The sequence below is a fragment of the Lepidothrix coronata genome, unplaced genomic scaffold (assembly GCF_001604755.1).
Source record: "Lepidothrix coronata isolate B3197 unplaced genomic scaffold, Lepidothrix_coronata-1.0 Scaffold364, whole genome shotgun sequence".
Taxonomy (NCBI): Eukaryota; Metazoa; Chordata; class Aves; order Passeriformes; family Pipridae; genus Lepidothrix; species Lepidothrix coronata.
This window is the reverse complement of record NW_016690544.1, coordinates 6,852-25,728: the sequence shown is the minus strand read 5'-3', so window position 1 is coordinate 25,728 and position 18,877 is coordinate 6,852. Positions and strand designations below refer to the sequence as shown.

Below are 18,877 nucleotides of genomic sequence, written 5' to 3'. Positions count from 1 at the left end.
GAATGCTGCATGTGCTGTTAAAATTGTTCCAAATGTCCATGAATTGGAGACTTTATGTATCTTTCTTTTTTATTGTTCACTTGTCCAGTGTTGTCAATATGTCTTTTTTTTTTTTCTTTTTCTTTTTTTTTTTTTTTTTTTTTTTTTTTTTTTTTTTAAATGACAAAAGACCAGAAGGAGTTAAAATGAGTTCAATGTGCCCAATGCCAGGTGTTTTGTTGTGGTTATTGTACTGTTTGTATCAGGTGTTCCTTGTTGAGTGTGTGTAACCCATTGTGGAGGGGGGAAACTCCCCCCGGGTGCAAGAGAGACGAACTTGCAAAATGTTTCACCCAGTTGTGTTAATTTTATTTTGCACATTACTTGTAGCTGCAAACAGTTAGAAAACACCCTGGTTTGTGTTGTCTCCGTTTGGTTTGTTGCATTTTCGTGTCAGAAATGATCTGATGCTCGTCCCTGTGGGAGTGGAGAAGGAACCTCTTGGTTTCCCGAGCCGTTGGATTTCCCAGTTTTGCTTTGCTCTGGAACAACACCTTTCGAACGAGTCGTTCTCCTGACAACAAAGAATGTATAGAACTATCTCCCTGCAATTAATTTCCAATGTTTACATTTTTTTAAACTTAGACTGTGGAATTTATACAAATTAATATTAAATGGAGCTTACAGTGGAGTTGCTGTAGATGTGCTGTAGCTAAGCCGTGTTAGTTCCTGATGGAATTCCTGGTGCTGTCAGTGCTCTCCTCCCAATGCCTCAAGCACAATGTAGCCCTTTACTAATGATTTCCCATTTAGTTATGCCCTGGTTATGTATTTCATTTATTCCTGAGCTCCCTGCTGGCAGCATTCCCACCCCTTCCCAGCTCCCTCCTCCCGACCCGTCCTGCGGTGCAAGGGACAAGTGAAGCTCCTCATTCAATTGCACTTCAGTATTTCATCACTATGAATGTAAATTATATAAATATATAAAAACCTGCAGCTTTAACAACTGTAATACAGCCTTTAAAATTAGTTCCATGTATAGAGAATTAAATCCTTGGTATAAAAGACAGACCCACCCGTGTTTGTTGTCTCGTTGCTGCCTCACCCCGGGGCCACCCCGGGGCATTGGAGCGTGGATGGATTTACCACCAGAACAGCCTGGAAAGCCCTTTTCGCTTCACAGGGACACTTTGAGTATTATTTAAATATAATTAACCAGACTGGTCATTATCTGCAACATTAGTGCTCGTGGTGGGTTTGTTGGGGTGTCCTGGGCAGGGCCAGGGGTTGGACTCGATGATCCCTGGGGGCCCTTCCAGCTCAGGAGATCCTGGGATTCTGGGATTCCCTATTCCAGGGTCTCTACGTGGTACAAATCCGTTGATTTTTATTTTTTTTTTTTGTACTATGCAGGTAGATAAATGAAATATCCTTCCTTGTTTTCCCATGGGTTCACCTGGATTTGGGCTCTGTGTTTTACTCTGAAAACATGCACAGTTGCACAGATCCTCCTCCTTTTCAGGGCAGTATTTAACAGACACAAACTTTTCATTAGGACAGTGTTTATTAGGCGCAAATTTTTTTAGGATAGTATTTAACAGGCACAAATTTTTCATTTCTACCATAAAAAAACCCCCACTTCTTCTCCATCATGCTGCAGAAATGGAACAGCAGCTCATTCCTGGAATTTTCAGGGCCCGTTGCTTTGCTCACTGAGGAGGATGGAGCCAGATTGGACCCCACTCTGTCGATATTTTGTGCATTAAATGTCACTGGAAGGACAGGATGTCTCTGTTTTCCCTCACTGAGCTGTGGGGTTGAAAAATTCACTTGACTAAAAGCATTTCTCCTCAGGGGCTTTTTGGGTTTTATGGCTTCAGCCCAGAAATATACAGTGAATGTACATTGAATATAGTGAATATATATTGACTATGGAGTGAATATATAGTGAATGTGTAGGGAAATATTTGCAATACTTCAGCTGGGGGGGATTCAGGTGCTGCTTTTTTCTTTCTCATTACTTCAAGTGAGAAGAAAAATAAAGCTCTTACAATCTCCTGCAGGAGGATGTTTTTAACAGGTTTCTCCCAGCCCATGGATCCCCCCTGTGCCCCATCCCCACCTTGTCCCCCAGCCCAGAGCACTGAGTGCCACGGCCAGGCCTTCCTGGGACACTTCCAGGGCTGGGCTCTCCAAACCTCCCTGGGCAGCCCCTGCCAAGGCCTCACCACCCTTTCCATGGAGAAATTCCTCCTGGTGTCCAGCCTGAAGCACAGGAGACACGGGGCTGTGTTGTGCCAGGACCCCTCAGGCAGAGGAGTGTGAAATCCCCTCACTGAACATGTCCCAGCCAAAGATACTCAGCTGTGATTCACAGTGACATTGTTGGAATGCCTGTAATGTTCCTCCATGATTCCAGTTCCAGGTGTGCTCTTAGAGCTTGGCAGGGGAGTGTTCCATCTTCCTCACTGTCAGGGATTCCCTGAGCCTTAGGGAACAAGAGACTGCACTGACTCCTTTCCCTTTCTGGATTTTTCTTTCTCTGTGTGTATATATATATTTTTTTTTATGAGAAAGGGAGTATGAAAGTAATTGTCCAGAGAAGCTGTGGCTGCCCCTGGAGCCCTGAAAGTGTCCAAGGTCAGGTTGGATGGGGCTTGGAGCAACCTGGGCTGGTGGAAGGTGTCCAAGGGGTTGGAGATGATCTTTAAGGTCCCTTCCAACCCAAACCATCCTGGGATTCTGTGAATTCCTTCTTTATATTCACTGCCATGTCCTGGGCGCAGGAGCTGCCCCTGGAGGGAAGAGGAGACTGGATTTACAGACCACTCCCAGTGCTGGGGGATTTTGCTCTTCACAGTTTTTGTTGTATTCCCTCTGTATTCAACTGAAAAAATTCCCATGGGTGTTCTTTCAGGGAATTTGTTCATATCTCTTTCAATACTTTCAATCTGTCCAAAACAACTCAGAGTCTGAAACCTGGGTTTGTCAAGAACATTTTGCTTCATATTCGGGATCAGTTTTATTTAAACCTCGGTCCTGTTGGAGCTTCAGTGGCATCACTTGCTGTCCCCGTGAGCTCACTGCACACATTGTGCTACCAGACCCAAAATAACTAATTCTGGTTGTGGTCTCTGGTTCCAAAGCCCTCTGTGGTGCTCTGTGCTGGCTCTGGCTGTTTGATTTCTGGGCAAAGAGCAGCTTCTGTGCAGTCTCCTCTGATGACAATGAGAGCCTTATTTTAAACTTTATTTTAGACAACTCCACCAATTTCAGGGACAATACTCCTCAAATGTTATTGAATCAGATGAATTGACACAAACAGCAAATAACAAACTGCTCCTTAGCTGAGCAGGGAGTGCTGAGAACACCCCAACACTCCCCCCTGTCCCTCAGAGCGTTGTCCAAACCCTCCTGGAGCTCTGGCAGCCTTGGGGCCGTGCCCACTGCCCTGGGGAGCCTGGTCAGTGCCAACCACCCTCTGGGGGAAGAACCTTGTCCTGAGATCCACCCTGAGCCTGCCCTGTCCCAGCTCCAGCCCTTCCCTGGGTCCTGTCCCTGCTCCCAGCAATGACTGGAGGGCTGCCCAGGAAAGGGAAAAACCAATAAAATATTGTTTGATAAAGGGTTGGAACACGGAGAACACTTGATTTAGCTCCCACATTCCTGATCCCAAGTGAAAAACCTGTATGGCCCCTTGATTGTTGTGGCAGACCACGTAGAATTGGGCTGGGCAGTTCCTTGGCCCTGGGCAGTTCCTTGGCCCTGGATCTGTGGCTCTGCTTGTGGCTCATCTGCTGGTTCTGTCCATCAGTGCTCAGGGCTCATAATTCAGAGGTGACCTGATGTGTTAGACACCAAGCCAGGGCCGGGTTAACTCTGCTGGGTTGTATTTCTGTGCCCTCACACGGAGGATTTTATTCTCCCCAAGCAGACTCTGGAAAGGGCTCAATAGAAACATTGAATCATGGAATCCCTGAGGTTGGAAAAGACCTTTAGGATGACATCCAGTCCCACCATCAACCCCCCCCACCATGTCCACCATCAGACCACATCCCCAAGTGCCACATCCCCATGTTTTGAACACTTACAGAGGGGGTGATTCCGCCAGGCTGGGGGGAATGTGCAGATGGAGTTGTGCTGGTGATTCCAAGTTATCCATTGTCATTTCCCAGCCTTTCCTGACTCTGATTGTAGCAAAGAACTGCCCACAGAAGCTGTGGCTGCCCCTGGATCCCTGGAAGTGTCCAAGGCCAGGCTGGATGGGGCTTGGAGCACCCTGGGCTGGTGGAAGGTGTCCCTGCCCAGGGCAGGGGGTGGGAACTGGGTGATATTAAAGGTCCCTTCCAACCCAAAGCATTCCATGATTCTGTGATTAGTGGGATTCAGATGTTCATGAAAGTACTTTGGCATCCATGAGAAATAAGCCCTGACATTTCCACTTGGAAAGGAACCCAGTTTTTCCTCAGTGTTTTTATTCCAAAGACAAGAAAAATCTCAGTACTTGTGCACCTCAGGAAGAAAGTCCTTCATCAGCAGAGTCTGTCCTGCACATTCTGCTCAGATTTGGGCCATTTTCCCCAGATGTTTGTTTTTCAAGAGGAGACCATTTGTTGCAGTTCAGAGCAGTCCATTTGCATCCCAGCTGTCAAAGGAGCTGCTGAAGTATTTCCTTGTTCAGGGTGTCAGTGCCTCCTCTGCAGGCTGCTGGTTGGACACAGCCCTTCAAGCCAAGGTCATGGGATTCTTTGAACAGTAAATTCCGAAGGGAAAAAGAATCAAACCCTTGGCTCACTTTTCATGAAGCCAACCATGCATGGGGAGAACTGGTTCTGCTCCTCAAACCTCTGATTTACCTGATACCAAAGAAACTGCTCTGAAATCAGACATTTCCTGAACAGAAGTGAAATCTGTGGCTTTTGCAATGGGCCAAAATTTGCTTCTTTTGGCATAAAAATGATAATGTTCCAGACCTGCTCTTCATTTCAAACCAAGTTTCAATTCAGTTTCAATTGTCCTGCATCCCAAGGGATCATTATCAGTGTCTGCTGCCAGTCTGATCCCTCCCCAGCTTCAGAATCGGGGAGGAAACAACCCCGAGTGTCTGGATCTACTTTTCTGGGTTTGCCTGGTTTAGTTTTGGGGTGTTTTTGTTAATTTTTAAGTCAAATCTCTCATTCCCTTTTCAGGGGCACGGATTAGTTAAAGCAGCAGGTGATGGCATTCCATGAAAATCAGGGAGATACATGAGGACCCTTTTAGTGGCACAGTCTGAGCTCCTGAGTTAATTCAGGAAGCTAAAAATGCAGGAAATACTCCCTAAATATTAACTTTGTATGCAAAGAACTGGAAGAGTTGTCCAGGGTCTGATGTGTCCATAAGGAAAGTTTGTTTCCATGGGGAATATACTGAATTTTTCCAGACTTTGATGAGGGGTGAGGGAAAGAATTAAACTGGAGAATTTTGGTGGTGTATAAATAGTTGAAATAGATCATTTATACAGCAAAATATTTCCCCCCTGTTTGAAATCACCGTTGCTTTTTTTGAAATGTGTTGTATTTTATGCCAAAAAGTAGTAAAACTAGTCAAAACTGGAAGACAACATTCTGTGTTCCAGTCTCAGAAGAATTAATTGCATTAAACTCACCTGAAAAGTAACGGCCTCCAGAAAAAAAAAGGATTAAATGTTCTGTCTAATTCGGAATAGAAAATAAAATTTGAGATTGTGGAATTCGTACAAAAGTTCTCCCATCTGGACAGGAGGTGATTTACAACAATTAAAGGACAAAGCTGATGGAAGTGAGTTCTTAGTGACAACCTTTTCCTGTGCTTCTAAAGGAGAACAAACTCGACCCCTTTGCCTTGGCCTGGAAATTTGGGAAATCTGAGGGGTCTCCAAAGACCTTCATGGGTCTTCAAATATTCAGTCCTTCAAATATTCGGAAGCAATTTTTAATTAATTAATTTTTTAATTCAATTTTTAAGTGAGAAGAAGTAAATAAGCTCTGCAGCACCTTCTGGAGTGGGATTTCCCTGACTAGAAGGATAAAGGAGACCCAGGAATTCAGAGTGTCCATGAGCTGAGGGTTCACGTGTCACTCCAAAGTGCCATCAGAGCGTTGTGGTCACTGCAGCTCTTCCCTAATCCTCTCCCCTCTTGGGATGTCTCTGCAGTTTCTTCCCACCACGGGAAGGTTTTGCCCCCATTTTTGTTCCCAGCCATCTGTGGGGTTGGTTTGGGCTCCAGTGGAACGACACAGCTCAGGGGGATGGCGAGGCTGGGAATGGGCAGGTGGCACTGAGGGAGGCTTTAAAGCTTGGCCACCAGGGAAAAGTTCCCACTTGGAGATGGCCTTTGTTAAGGAAAGGTGTTCAAACAATGCTGTGAGTCCCCGAGAGGGGAAGCACCGCTGAGGTTACCCCGGAATGAGAGACCGGGACGGGCACAGCTCCTGGTCAGTGGTGCTGTCCCTGCTCCAGCTCTGAGGAGTTTGCCAGTGACCAGCAGTAAAACCTGGGATCCTGTTGTGTTTTCCAGGGTGTGCAGACCTGCATCTGCTGGACATGCTGACTCCCACGGAGAGGAAGAGGCAGGGCTACATCCACGAGCTCATCGTCACCGAGGAGAACTACGTCACCGACCTGCAGCTGGTCACAGAGGTGAGGCAGAGCCCCTGAATCCCTCACCTTTGGAACCAAATCCACATTTCATGGTGCCAAACTACTGTGTGTCCCTGCCAGGCTTGGCCTCCTTGGGATGAGCTGTATTGGACTGCCAATTACATTTATTTATTTAGAGATCCACGTGTGCAGGTGCAGCTCGTGTTGAGCCCTGGTGTGACCATCACCAAAATGCTGATGTTTGAAGTGTCATTTTAGCAAAGCTCCTGGTTCTCAGTGTGGATTTTTCATGTACAAGTCCTTAAACTGAAATGGATGCCCTGAAAGGAAGCCCATTTTCCACGCCCACAGTGGCCCTGAGTTATCACTTACTGTGGTTTGCTTTACGTGTTCCAAGGGACATCCCTGATGTAGGAAAAAATGGAATTAGCACAGACAATCCTTTTGACAGGGAAGCAAAACCCTGTTTTGAAGAAGAGGTGGAGATATGCAAACCTGAAACACCTTGAGAGAAATCAGGAAAACATATTTCAGGTGTTTTATCTAAGAAATCCTGAGATCTTCTGCAGGAGACCTCTCTCTAAAATTCCCGAGTTTCAAACAGATTATCCAGATCAGAATTAACATTCCCAAGTTTCAAACAGGTCCTCCAGATCTGAATGACCACCACCAGCAGCACAAACTCAGAGTATTCCCTGTTAAAGCCACGTGCCCCTCACATCTCTGAGGTCTCCCCTTAGTCCCAGCTGTTCTCAGGGAACACAGTGGATGTCTGGGACATGGAGCAGGGTGGAATTCTGTCCCACTGAGGGACAAGTGCTGCCCTGAGGGCAAGTTTTCTCCCCTCCTCCCTAAGGAAATGGGCTAAATCAGCCTCAGTCACTTGGGTCATACATGTACATTCTAAACAGCTTCATTTTCTGACCCTACAGATCTTCCAGAAGCCACTCCTGGAATCTGAGCTGCTCACAGAAAAAGAAGTTGCCATGATTTTTGTTAATTGGAAGGAGCTGATTATGTGCAATATAAAACTACTGAAGTAAGTTGGGTTCCCCCCCCATACTTGGCAATGACAGGACCCTGGGCCTCTGCCCTGCTCCTCCTTTCAGCTGCAGGAAAACATTTGCCACGCACACAGATCAGAACCAAAAGGGCCACGTGTTTCTCCTTGGGAGAAAAAGCAAAATATGGACAGTGTTTGCTGTGACTTTGTTGTTGGGAAAAAAACAGCAGTTCTTTGCTGAGTAAATATTTGCACTTACTTTCTTCTTGTCCAGAGGGCAGACCCTGCTCTCCTCTGAAAAGCAGGATTTGCCAAGGCTTCCCCCAGCCCTGTCAGAGACTTTTCCCTCCTCTGTCCCAGCCCACACCCACTTCCAGTCCTGTTATCCATGGATGCAAACCAAGGCACAGCAGCCTCTGCCTCTCTTATTCCGAGCTGGCTGATGCATTCCATTAATTAGTGTGGCCTTTAATTAGTGTAGGGTTACAGCACAAGCAGCACCACCAGAGCCTGGTTCCCCATGGATTTGTGTCCAGAGGACCCCCCACCCTTCCTCCCAAAGGCTCCAGCTGCTGCAACCCCAACTCCCTGCCATGAGACTCCACTGTTATCCCTCCCTTCATTCTTCGTGGCCTCTGATGGATCCAGTTCCTCCCTCAGCCATCCCTCTGCTCCAGCAGGACACAGGGAATGCTGTGGCTGGTTTGCAGGCTGCTCACCTGGTCACTGCCGGAGACACTGAGCGAGGGTGGAGTTAAACCTGGATCTTGATAAACAGGAGGATTAGTAAAGTTCCTCTTTTCCCTACGGAGCTGCTAATTTGCACTGAACTTGTGGGGATTTTATACCTCTGTGATATCTCCTGTTGTTCGTAAAACCTTTTGAAAATGGCCCACGAGTTGAAGAGTTATGGCAGCGACAGAACAAATGACAATAAACCTCCTTCCCTCAGGAAACCAGGCTAAAACCTGGAGAAGCAGCTTTGAGCTCAGAGCGATGGTTTTTATCCCTCCCTCTCCCACACCTCTGTCCCTCTCTTTCTAAACCGACAGAAAAGGAAATTACCTTCCTTTTCATGTCGGCTCTGACCTGGCATTGCAGGGCCCTGCGGGTGCGCAAGAAGATGTCCGGGGAGAAGATGCCGGTGAAGATGATCGGGGACATCCTGACGGCCCAGCTGCCCCACATGCAGCCCTACATCAGGTTCTGCAGCTGCCAGCTCAACGGGGCCGCCCTCATCCAGCAGAAGACGGACGAGGTGCCCGAGTTCAAGGAGTTTGTCAAAGTAAGAGCGGGGGGACCCCCGGGAATTCGGGACACGGAGCTTGTCCTTTGGCTGAGCGAGGCCATGCCTGGAGTGGGGGGTTCAGTTTTGGGCTCCTCGCTTGAGAAGGGACATGGAGGGGCTGGAGCGTGTCCAGGGAAGGGAGCGGAGCTGGGAAGGGGCTGGAGCAGCAGGAGGGGCTGAGGGAGCTGGGGGGGCTCAGCCTGGAGAAAAGGAGGGTCAGGGGGGACCTTCTGGCTCTGCAACCCCCTGACAGGGAGCGGTCAGGCCTTGGAATAAGTGTCCCAGGGAGGTGGTGGAGTCCCTGTGTCTGGGAGTGTCCCTGAGGTGTCTGGATGTGGCCCTTGGGGACATGGGTTAGGGATGATCCTGGTGGTGCTGGGGTGGGACTGGATGATCCTGAAGGGCTCTGCCAGCCTTGGTGATTCTGGGATTCTTACCCAGACAAGGCAGGTGACGATCTGTTGGAAAAGCACAAGGAGTTCCCCTGTGCTGTCCTGCGAGCTCAGCCCAGATTCAGCCGAGGACTGGTGCTCATTCACTGCCTTTTCCATTCTTGGAGGAGCTCGTTTGCCAGGTTTAAACCACGTGACTAACCAGGTTTTACCTCTCTGGTGTTTCAGAGGTTGGCAATGGATCCTCGCTGTAAAGGAATGCCACTCTCCAGTTTTCTGCTAAAGCCTATGCAACGGGTAACCAGATACCCACTAATCATTAAAAACGTACGTCCTGTGCACACCTGGGGGGTTGCTGCTGCTTGGCTTAGAGCTTCATTACAGGGGAGTGTCCCTGTTCGTGTCGGGCTTTGTCACTGTGGGATGTCCGATGTGCTGGGGAATGGGGGGGTGTCCTTTAGTATTTGATCCAGCTACAGAAAATGGGGTAATTCCTTGGGCTTCAGCACAACTTGGTGTTTCCATTTGAAGCAGAGGTGAGACTTGCACCCAAAGACCCACAAGGCAGTGAATGTTGAAGGAAAACTTCAGATTCTGATAACAGGAGTCAAGCTTGTGCTCAAATTTCCCTTTCCCACAGTGTCATTCCCTCCCCATAGGCTGGGAAATGTCACGGTGGGGAAGCCTGGAAGCCAAATTCCTGCAGGTGCCCATCCTTTGACACTACTGGATAACTTACAACCCTTTCCTAACTCTTATTTGCTGCCTAACACTGACCATCCCAAATAATGCCACTGAACTTGGCCCAAGGCTTTCCAAGGAAAGGGCTACAAACTGGATGTTGGCATTTAAGAGATTCCTTAGAGAGTCGTGGCCGTTATTTCTGTGTTTGGCTGGAATGTGTGTCCTTGTGTCAGAGGAGTCAGCAGTGTCCTGATGCAAAGGCTGTGCAGGCAGGGATTCATTCCAGCTCTTCCCAAATAGTGTTTGTCTCCTATTTCTCACATCTGTCCAGAAGGGAAAATATTTGGAAGGTATTGCCTGGCTCTGACAGAAATAAAGCCCTAGGAAGGGAGCGTGGGGCTGACAGCACAGATACAGCTGGACTGCAGGGGACAGAGGAGCCTGATGATGTGTGTTGTGTCTCTGCAGATAATAGAGAACACTCCTGAGAACCACCCTGACCACAGCCACCTGAAGCACGCCCTGGAGAAGGCCGAGGAGCTGTGCTCCCAGGTCAACGAGGGCGTGCGCGAGAAGGAGAACTCGGACAGGCTGGAGTGGATCCAGGCCCACGTGCAGTGTGAGGGCCTCTCCGAGGTAAACCAGGGCTCCCCAGGGACCTGCACACGTGGGCAACCCCGGGAATAACCCACAGCTCACTCATGGCACTGCATCCAGGGCAAAGAGTGGGATTGAGCCAGTCTCACAATCCCCAGCGCTTTGTTTTCCCCCTTCCTTGTCTCCCTCTCACTCCTGCACGTGACCCTTTTTGCTGCTCGTGTTCTTGCCTTCCCCATGGTAGATCCTGCTTAGTTGCCTGGCTCTGGACTAGTCCCAGGTTCAGTGCTGCAGTTTTCAACCACAACTTTCCACTTTTATAGTTCTTTATAGCACAGTGGCTGTGGAACTGCTGTGTCCCATCCCAAAGCTATTCCTGACCATTTTGGAATGCTTTAAAAGTGATCACAGAACAGATTTTCTGTGGTAAAGCCTTGTGTACGTTTGAAAACCCAAGAATACTGATCAAGTCTCTCTGGAGACTTTACAGAGAGAATCCCTGCCTCCCATTCCGTGTTATTTTTCCAGGTAGCATGCTAAGTTTCACTAGAAACTGTAATGAAAACATTGTGCCTGTATGTCCTGCAAAATGAGGGGGCATGTTTTGATGGCCTTCCTGTGTTGGTGACAATAACAGAGGCAGACAGATCACAACTTGACTTTCAAAGTATGCACCAAGTTGTCAGTTCTAGAAGGTAAAAAAATAACAAGCACTGGTTGGTTTACAAACTAGAAAAAAATTGTATTTCACCTCAGGAAATCTGACTGTTTTGGGAGAAAGATGAGTGTGACAAGGTCAGAAGGGTCAAAGACACATTCAGCTGTGGGACAACCACTGCCTGAAGGAAGGTGGCTACTTTTTTCTTCTGTAGGTGATGTCTGGCCCTAGAGCACCAAATCTGTAACCTGAAAGACCCTCTGGCTGCTTCTGCCACAGTAACTGCAGCAGCAGCAGCCTCAGCTGGGGGGAAGGAGCAATCCAGCCCTCCCCAGTTTCTCTCTGAGGGGTTTCCAACCTGTCAAAGGAGCCAGCCCTGATCCAGCTGCCCAGTCAGGGAGGGTGGTAAGAACTGTACCATCCCCTGGTGAAAATAAACCTGGACACGGCGCTTTAGGGAAGGGCCACACCCTGCTCATGTGGTAACAACCCCTGGGTGGGGCTGTGATTCTGCCCCTTCCAGTGTCAGCAGCTGCCCGGGGTTTGGGGCTACCTGGAATTCCTTTGGGGTGCTTTGGGGGGTGAAATTCAAGCACAATTCGAAGTGCAAACCTTGTGAAGGAAGCCCAGGCTCCAGAGAGGCCGTTGGCAGAGGTGCTGCTGCTCCTCCAGGACAGGCCCTGGTGGGCTCAGCTCCACTCCCAGAGGTGCATGTGCGTGGGGAGGGGGCACAGATGCTTCTGGCTTCTCCCCGAGTGCCCAGGCCGTGCCTGTGTGATGATGGGCCGCCCTAAAGTCACTTTTCATGCAGCCTTTCCTGACCTGCACTGCTCGTCCTGCTCCTCATCCTGTGAGCCGGCTCAGGACCAACCCAGGACTCAAAACTGTATCTGGTCTCTTTCAGGGGGACCCCGATTGTTTCACTTTATACAGTGCGTTGTTGTTCTTCTTCTACTTTTCGCAGCAACTCGTATTTAACTCAGTCACAAACTGCCTGGGACCACGCAAGTTCCTGCACAGTGGGAAGCTCTATAAAGCCAAGAGTAACAAGGAGCTCTATGGTTTTCTGTTCAACGACTTCCTCCTCCTCACTCAGATCATAAAACCTCTTGGCTCCTCGGGCACAGACAAGGTGTTCAGCCCCAAGTCTAACCTGCAGTACAAAATGTACAAAACTGTAAGTACCTCTCTGGAATGGGGGCGGTGACAGGCCACGTGTGCAGGGCAGCAGCTCCAAGCTGGGGGTGTGGGCAAGACCGTCCCAGAGAAGAGCTTTGAAAGCTTTGGAATACTCTGGGCATTGCTGGGACTGGTGGGGAGAAAGTTCGTCTGCTTTAGTGAGAAAACAAAACATGCTTTTGAAGTTTTGCTTGGACAGAACTCTCCGGCAAAGGGTCACTTTTGTATCAGGCAGCGACGGGGAGAGCGCTGTTCGCTGCTCTCTGTGGGGAAGGAGGGATTGCTGAGCTCCAGGAGCCCGCTGGCTTCCTCCAGGACAAGTGTTTCCAGGCTCTGGAGGCACCTCTGTCTTTGCCAATTTTTAAAATTTTCCCATTATCCAATCTGAAGACAGATGGGAGGCAGAAGGGCAGAGGCACCTCAGCTAAACCTGTTGTAACTTGCTGTGTGTTGAAAGCGCCTGCTCAGACGTTGTGCAGTACAACTCTGGCTTTGCCTGATGTTTTACAGCCCATTTTTCTAAACGAGGTACTGGTAAAATTACCCACAGACCCTTCTGGAGATGAGCCCATCTTCCACATCTCCCACATTGACAGAGTCTACACCCTGCGGGCTGAAAGCATTAATGAGAGGTAAGAGTCTCCAAAGGCCGTGTTGGGGCTGAGTTTGTGAAGTCTGGTGCAAGTGGATGGTGGGAATGGTTATGATGGAAACTTGCAGAGCAGTCTCCAAGCAGTTTCTTTTACAAGACTGGAAAATTCCCTCTTCTTGGGAATATGGTGATAGTCAGTATATGAAAAGCAGGGAGAAATGGTGATGTTTCCTGAATTCCAGCAAGAATGAAACATCTGGGAGGGTGGATATTTAGGCCGTATCTCACAACATTTTATGTTAATGTGAAGAAGCCAAAAGATGCAATTGTGCCTTCTGCTGTTACCGGCTGTGTGTCTGTGCAGTGACAGCATTTATATGGCTGTTGAAGGAGATCAAAGAACAGGTCAGAATTAGAATATGAAGCAAAACCTACCAAACTAAACCCAGTGAGTTTATCTCGTTCAGTTCAGACTGGAAAAGTCAAAGGAAAGGCAACCTTAAAACCTGAGCTGATGGGTTTTATCTCTGGTGAGCTTACAGAGAGAAGCCTACACTGATTTATACTGAAAAGGTTTCTCTTCCCCAATGTAAAGTCTTGAAAGGTAACTTTTGTTAAAAACTGAAAGCTGGAAGTGCAGCAAAGCCCTCCCCACAGTGCAGACATTGTGTTGGTTGTGCCAGCTGAGAAATGTCCGGTCCTGAAACATTCTCAGGCACAAAATGTACGAAACATCTTGAGGCTGTGGCTGCCCCTGGATCCCTGGAAGTGTCCAAGGCCAGGTTGGACAGGGCTTGGAGCACCCTGGGCTGGTGGAAGGTGTCCCTGCCCATGGCAGGGGGTGGGACTGGATGGGCTTTAAGGTCCCTCCCAACCCAAACCATGTGCTCCTGTGGAGCAGCAGCTCTTCATTCCGGGTTCAGAAGCAGATCCACAGCTTTGAGATTTCCCCACGTTTCCTTGGCTCAGGTCTCGGGCTCCCTTGTGTGTCACAGCAATTCCTCTAAACCCTTGGGGTCCCTGGGGAGCCCTTCTGCCACCCTTTTCCTTTGTCAGTCTTTCCACTCAGTCTCTTCCGGGCACATGGTGTGATTGTTGGGAACAGGGCTTGGACTCAGTGATCCTTGTCAGTCCCGTCCAACTCAGGATAGTCTGTAATTCTGATTCTTAAGGATGAAATGATTCCCCAGAAGGGCCCATAAGACACTGTGTTCATTCACCATCCGTGTACCCCCCAAGTTATGTTTTAAATGTCCCAAGGGCCAGAGGATTTTAGGATGAAACCTCAGGGATCAAGGTAAGGGGCCACCTCTGCAACCCAGGTGTCTTGTACCTACTGGCTACAAGAAGTTCATTATAATAAAGCAAAGGGCTTGGTGAAAGCAAACCTGTTCTTTCTGCCTTTTGGTTTCTCGCCAAGTAGCTCCTGCTTGTGGTTCTCTTGAGCTTTCTTTGTGTGGTGGGATCTGCTGGCTTGGGATGGTTCCGTTTCAGCAGGCGCTACAAATTCCAGGAAGATCTCTTCCAGGCAGAGAGCTCTGGGACAGCAGAGGCTGGGGTGGGGCCAGAGCCTTGGCTGGGAAGGAGGGACAGCTTTAGTTTTCTACCTGCTGTGCTCCGGCAGGGAAAAATGGAAATGGCATTTTGCAACTTTGTTTTCTCCTTTCCTTCTGAAGGACTGCCTGGGTTCAGAAGATCAAAGCTGCTTCAGAACTTTACATAGAGACTGAAAAGAAGAAGAGGGAAAAGGCCTACTTAGGTACAGCATAGGATGAGGGGGTCTCATCTTTTGTGGAGAAGTCCATGGACAGGAAAATCCTTTGATGACTTTTCTCTCTCTCCTGTTTCACCGCAGTTCGCTCGCAAAGGGCAACAGGCATCGGGAGGCTGATGGTGAACGTGGTGGAAGGCATCGAGCTGAAACCCTGCAGGTCCCATGGTGAGTGCTGGGCTTTCTCAGAACGTGCTCCATCAGAGGGACATTCCCACTTGTCAGCCTGGCTCTGGAGGAGGTTCTGTCCCAAACACGGCTTTGCCCAATGATGTGGGTCTAACGAAGGTAAAATATGCAGCAGTGACTTTGTGCAGCTCGGCTGTTGTCCTGCAGTTGTCCCGCATCAGACATTTGTTTCAGGCTGACTTGGTTCCCACCACATCAGCCATATCCTAAGGGATCACAAGGCACAAAGTCCTGCAGGGAGGAGCAGAAGGTGCTCACCCCCCTGCGGAGCAGTGTGTTCATTGTGATGTTCATGGAGTTCATCCCAAGGGCAGTGAAGCCAAGGTCTTTCCCACCCCAAGGGCTGTAGGAGTGGAAGGAGATTGAGGACGAGGATCACACTGTTCTGTTTGTCCCAGGAAAGAGTAACCCCTACTGCGAGGTGACCATGGGCTCCCAGTGCCACATCACCAAGACCATACAGGACACCCTGAACCCCAAGTGGAATTCCAACTGCCAGTTCTTCATCAAGGACCTGGAGCAGGACGTGCTCTGCATCACGGTGTTCGAGCGGGACCAGTTCTCCCCGGATGGTGCGTAGGGGCTGCCAGAGGGATTTTCCATTCTCCTGCTTTGAGGAGGTGCATTCCTGCTGACAGAAATCATAAGGAATTGGTTGGGTTGAAAGATGGTTTTTAAAGATACCCCAGATTTGAACCCCTTTGCATATTGGGAGATGGCTCACCCTTGCTCCCTGGTGCAGTTGTGCCGGTATCAGTGCAAAAAGAATCCATCTCTCTCTGGTTTTTGGGAGTTCCTTTTCTTGTGCAACTTGGCAACAACCAAAGTGTGATTTGTAGCTCTGCTAAGTCTCCAAAAACTCTGGATGCTGTTTGCAAACAGATTGATTCCTGCAGGAGGAAGATAAATGCCTCCAAGTTCCTGTTATGTGCAGGAACAGTGGCAAAGGTGAACGCAGGATTCCAAACCCAGTAGAATCATGGGATGGTTTGGGTTGGAAGGGACCTTAAAGATCATCTAGTTCCACCCCCTGCCATGGGCAGGGACACCTTCCACCAGCCCAGGTTGCTCCAAGCCCCATCCAACCTGGCCTTGGACACTTCCAGGGTTGGGGAGTCCACAGCCTCTCTCATTCTAGTTTCATAACCTGGGATAAACAGGTGGAGCATCAGCGAGTGTATTTTGCAGCCATAATCTCCCAGGCAGTGTTTGGATAGGACTGGCACTGCCATGGCCAGCACCACTTGGCCCAGTGACCTTGTTGTTGCTGTGAGGCACTTCTTGGCTCTGTCATCTCCAGAGGGTTCACACTCGGGTTTAACTGTGCAGCAGCTTTTGGCCTTTTTCTAACATGTCATAAAATCCAGAAGTCACTGGATTGAGGCAGCCATGAATTCCGTAGGGGGGGTTTCCACACATTTACTTGGAATGCTGCTGCTGTGTAACATGGTCTGGCTAAACCCTCCTCTGTGCAGCTTGGCAGCCTTTGGCCCTTGACAAGGGCAAAACCAGAATCGGGCTGAAGACTCGTGTCTTCCTTTTGTTGCGTGGGGGGTGGAAGTTTAGTTCCTTCCGCAGACCCCGGTTGTGCCGTTCCTGAGCACTCCCTCTTTTTGCCTTCCAGACTTCCTGGGCAGAACAGAGATCCGTGTGGCAGACATCAAGAAGGATCAGGGTTCAAAGGGACCGGTCACGAAGTGTCTCCTCCTGCACGAAGTGCCGACGGGAGAGATCGTGGTGCGGCTGGACCTGCAGCTCTTCGACGAGCCGTAGGAGGGCAGGGGCCGTTGGCGTTCGGTCGAGGTCACCGCGGCCCGTCGGGGTCTGCGGGAGCTGTCACAAAGTCCTGGCTGGTGTGGCAGGAAACCACTGCTCGCCCTTCACACCTCCGAGGGTTATCAAAGCAAACAGGAGCATCTTTGTGCCTTGATAATTCTCACTGAAAACACGAATCCCGGTTTAGTGAGGAGATCTCCCTCAATCTCTCAATGTGGAACTTGGAGTTGGTCTCCTGGGTGGATGAAACAACCCTGTTGTTCCTTGTAGCTCCAGTGGGAACGGCTGGCAAACCACAGAGGTGGCTGTGCTTGCTCCAGTTGCCCTACTCTTGAATTTCCATGGAGAAGGCAATGCTGGGATGTTTGGGAGGCTTTCTGCAGGGTTTTCCCGTGAAGGAATTCTGTGCCTATTGCTCAGCAAAGTGGGGTGTAAATGGGACATGAATGGAAGGAGCAGTTTCGCAGCAAGAAGATCTTTGAAGATCTTCATGATGGTACTGAAAAGACTTAGAAAATAAATAGTCTATATCTATAAACAGAGAAGATTCTATTAACAAACCACTTCATGACTTGCATTGCCCCTGAAAATAAATGATGTCCAGGCCTCCTGCACAGAGATGAATTGCACTCCAGAAGAGTGCACCCCCTCGATACCTTTGGAAGTTGCTGTTGTCCACAGGACTGTAAATGTTGGCACAGGAAGCCAGGGGTTAAGCACAGAGCCCTGCTGTGTGTGTCCTGCTGTACCACTTGGATACTCCTTTACTGCTGCTGCCCAGGTGGGTGATCTGTCACCTGCAGTGGGGAAGAAAAAACAATCACGGCTCCAGCTCAGGAAGGGAAGTCCCACCCCGCAGAGTGTGGTTTCAAAGCAATCAGTGGTGCCCAGGTACTGGCCTGTGTTGGGCTCACCTGTGTGGGACAAGGTGTGATGGGAGCGGGGCAGCAGCTCCCAGAGGTTGGTGGCTGTGCTGGATGTGACCAGAGACAGAGCTTGGGACGGTGCAGAGTGGGGAACCCCAAAGCCTTGTCACGCTGGGGAGCGCCAGGGCTTCCCTATCCATTGGCTCCATGGACACACACGTCCAGGCCCACATCCCTGTTTGGCAAAGCCCCGGCTCCAAGCGGGCACTTACGTCCGGTGTCCCCGGAGCACCCGCGTAAGGGCTTTGCTGAGTCTGGACTCGAGAGGGAAAAGAGCCCCGAGAGTCAAATTCCTCTTTGTTCTGCTTGGATTCATTCTGTTCATGCCCTGCCACGCATCCACTGGTATTTTTGTAAGGACTTCATTCCGGATGGGAGGTGCCAGCCTGTGTCATTCGCATGTGAACGTTCTCGTGGAGCCTGTTGTTGGGTTTTGGTGTTCCTTGCATGTCCTTCAGTCCTGGTTCCCACCTCTCCTGTGTTGGTGGTGTTCTCTAGCACTACAAGTCTTATTGGTTTCCATTAGGAAATTAGGATATATCCATAACAGGTAGGTAGATCCGTATGGTAATAAGTGTAAACTGTGCTGGGAAGTGTCTGTGTATTATAATTTCCTAAAAGACCACTGTAATGTTTCAAGCAATGGGAAGAAAAAAAAAAAAAAGTATGTTGGAGGGACAACAAAGTTTACATTTCATACTTTTCAGAATCGCTTTATTATTTATTTATTGAAGATAGTGTAGAATTTTGTATCAGAAATGACAGACATACTTATGTATTTTTTGAAACAAAACAGAGATACACACTTTAGTTAGAAACTTTCAACTGACCACGTTTTAGAGGGAGTGTAACTTCCTAGGCATGCATTTGTTTACCACTAACTGGCTGAAAACACGATTTAGAGAATTTAAGTTTCTATTTTTCAATGTTGTTAAGAAAATTGTTTCAATTAAAATATGTAAATAGTACTAAACCCATGCTTTCCTAATTCCATATCAAGACATTTTATGAAATATAATGTATATGAAAATACACATCGTTGTGGTAGGATTAAAAAAAAAGTGATAAAATCTATTACTGGAGTAACATTAAATGTCATTGTCTAACCTTTGATCGCTGTCCTAATTTTACTCAGCTGCCAACATGGTAAACGTTTATTTCAGGGTTTCAAAAGCAGCATCACTTTTTGCTGGGTTCATTTCACCAGCATCAATGACAGCAA

At 48.7% G+C, this 18,877-nt stretch overlaps 1 protein-coding gene across 1 annotated transcript in view; it reads left to right on the top strand.

The window, feature by feature from the left end:
- ITSN1 (intersectin 1) overlaps nucleotides 1-18,628 on the top strand; it is a 77,515-nt gene extending 58,887 nt beyond the window's left edge. The window contains exons 26-36 of the mRNA XM_017838844.1: nucleotides 6,518-6,639; nucleotides 7,533-7,639; nucleotides 8,705-8,888; nucleotides 9,512-9,610; nucleotides 10,436-10,603; nucleotides 12,187-12,399; nucleotides 12,912-13,033; nucleotides 14,670-14,752; nucleotides 14,849-14,932; nucleotides 15,352-15,525; nucleotides 16,578-18,628. Coding sequence (XP_017694333.1) covers nucleotides 6,518-6,639; nucleotides 7,533-7,639; nucleotides 8,705-8,888; nucleotides 9,512-9,610; nucleotides 10,436-10,603; nucleotides 12,187-12,399; nucleotides 12,912-13,033; nucleotides 14,670-14,752; nucleotides 14,849-14,932; nucleotides 15,352-15,525; nucleotides 16,578-16,726 — 1,505 coding nt within the window. The 3' untranslated portion in view covers nucleotides 16,727-18,628. The remainder of the gene's footprint in view (nucleotides 1-6,517; nucleotides 6,640-7,532; nucleotides 7,640-8,704; nucleotides 8,889-9,511; nucleotides 9,611-10,435; nucleotides 10,604-12,186; nucleotides 12,400-12,911; nucleotides 13,034-14,669; nucleotides 14,753-14,848; nucleotides 14,933-15,351; nucleotides 15,526-16,577) is intronic.
- Nucleotides 18,629-18,877: the final 249 nt, after the last annotated feature.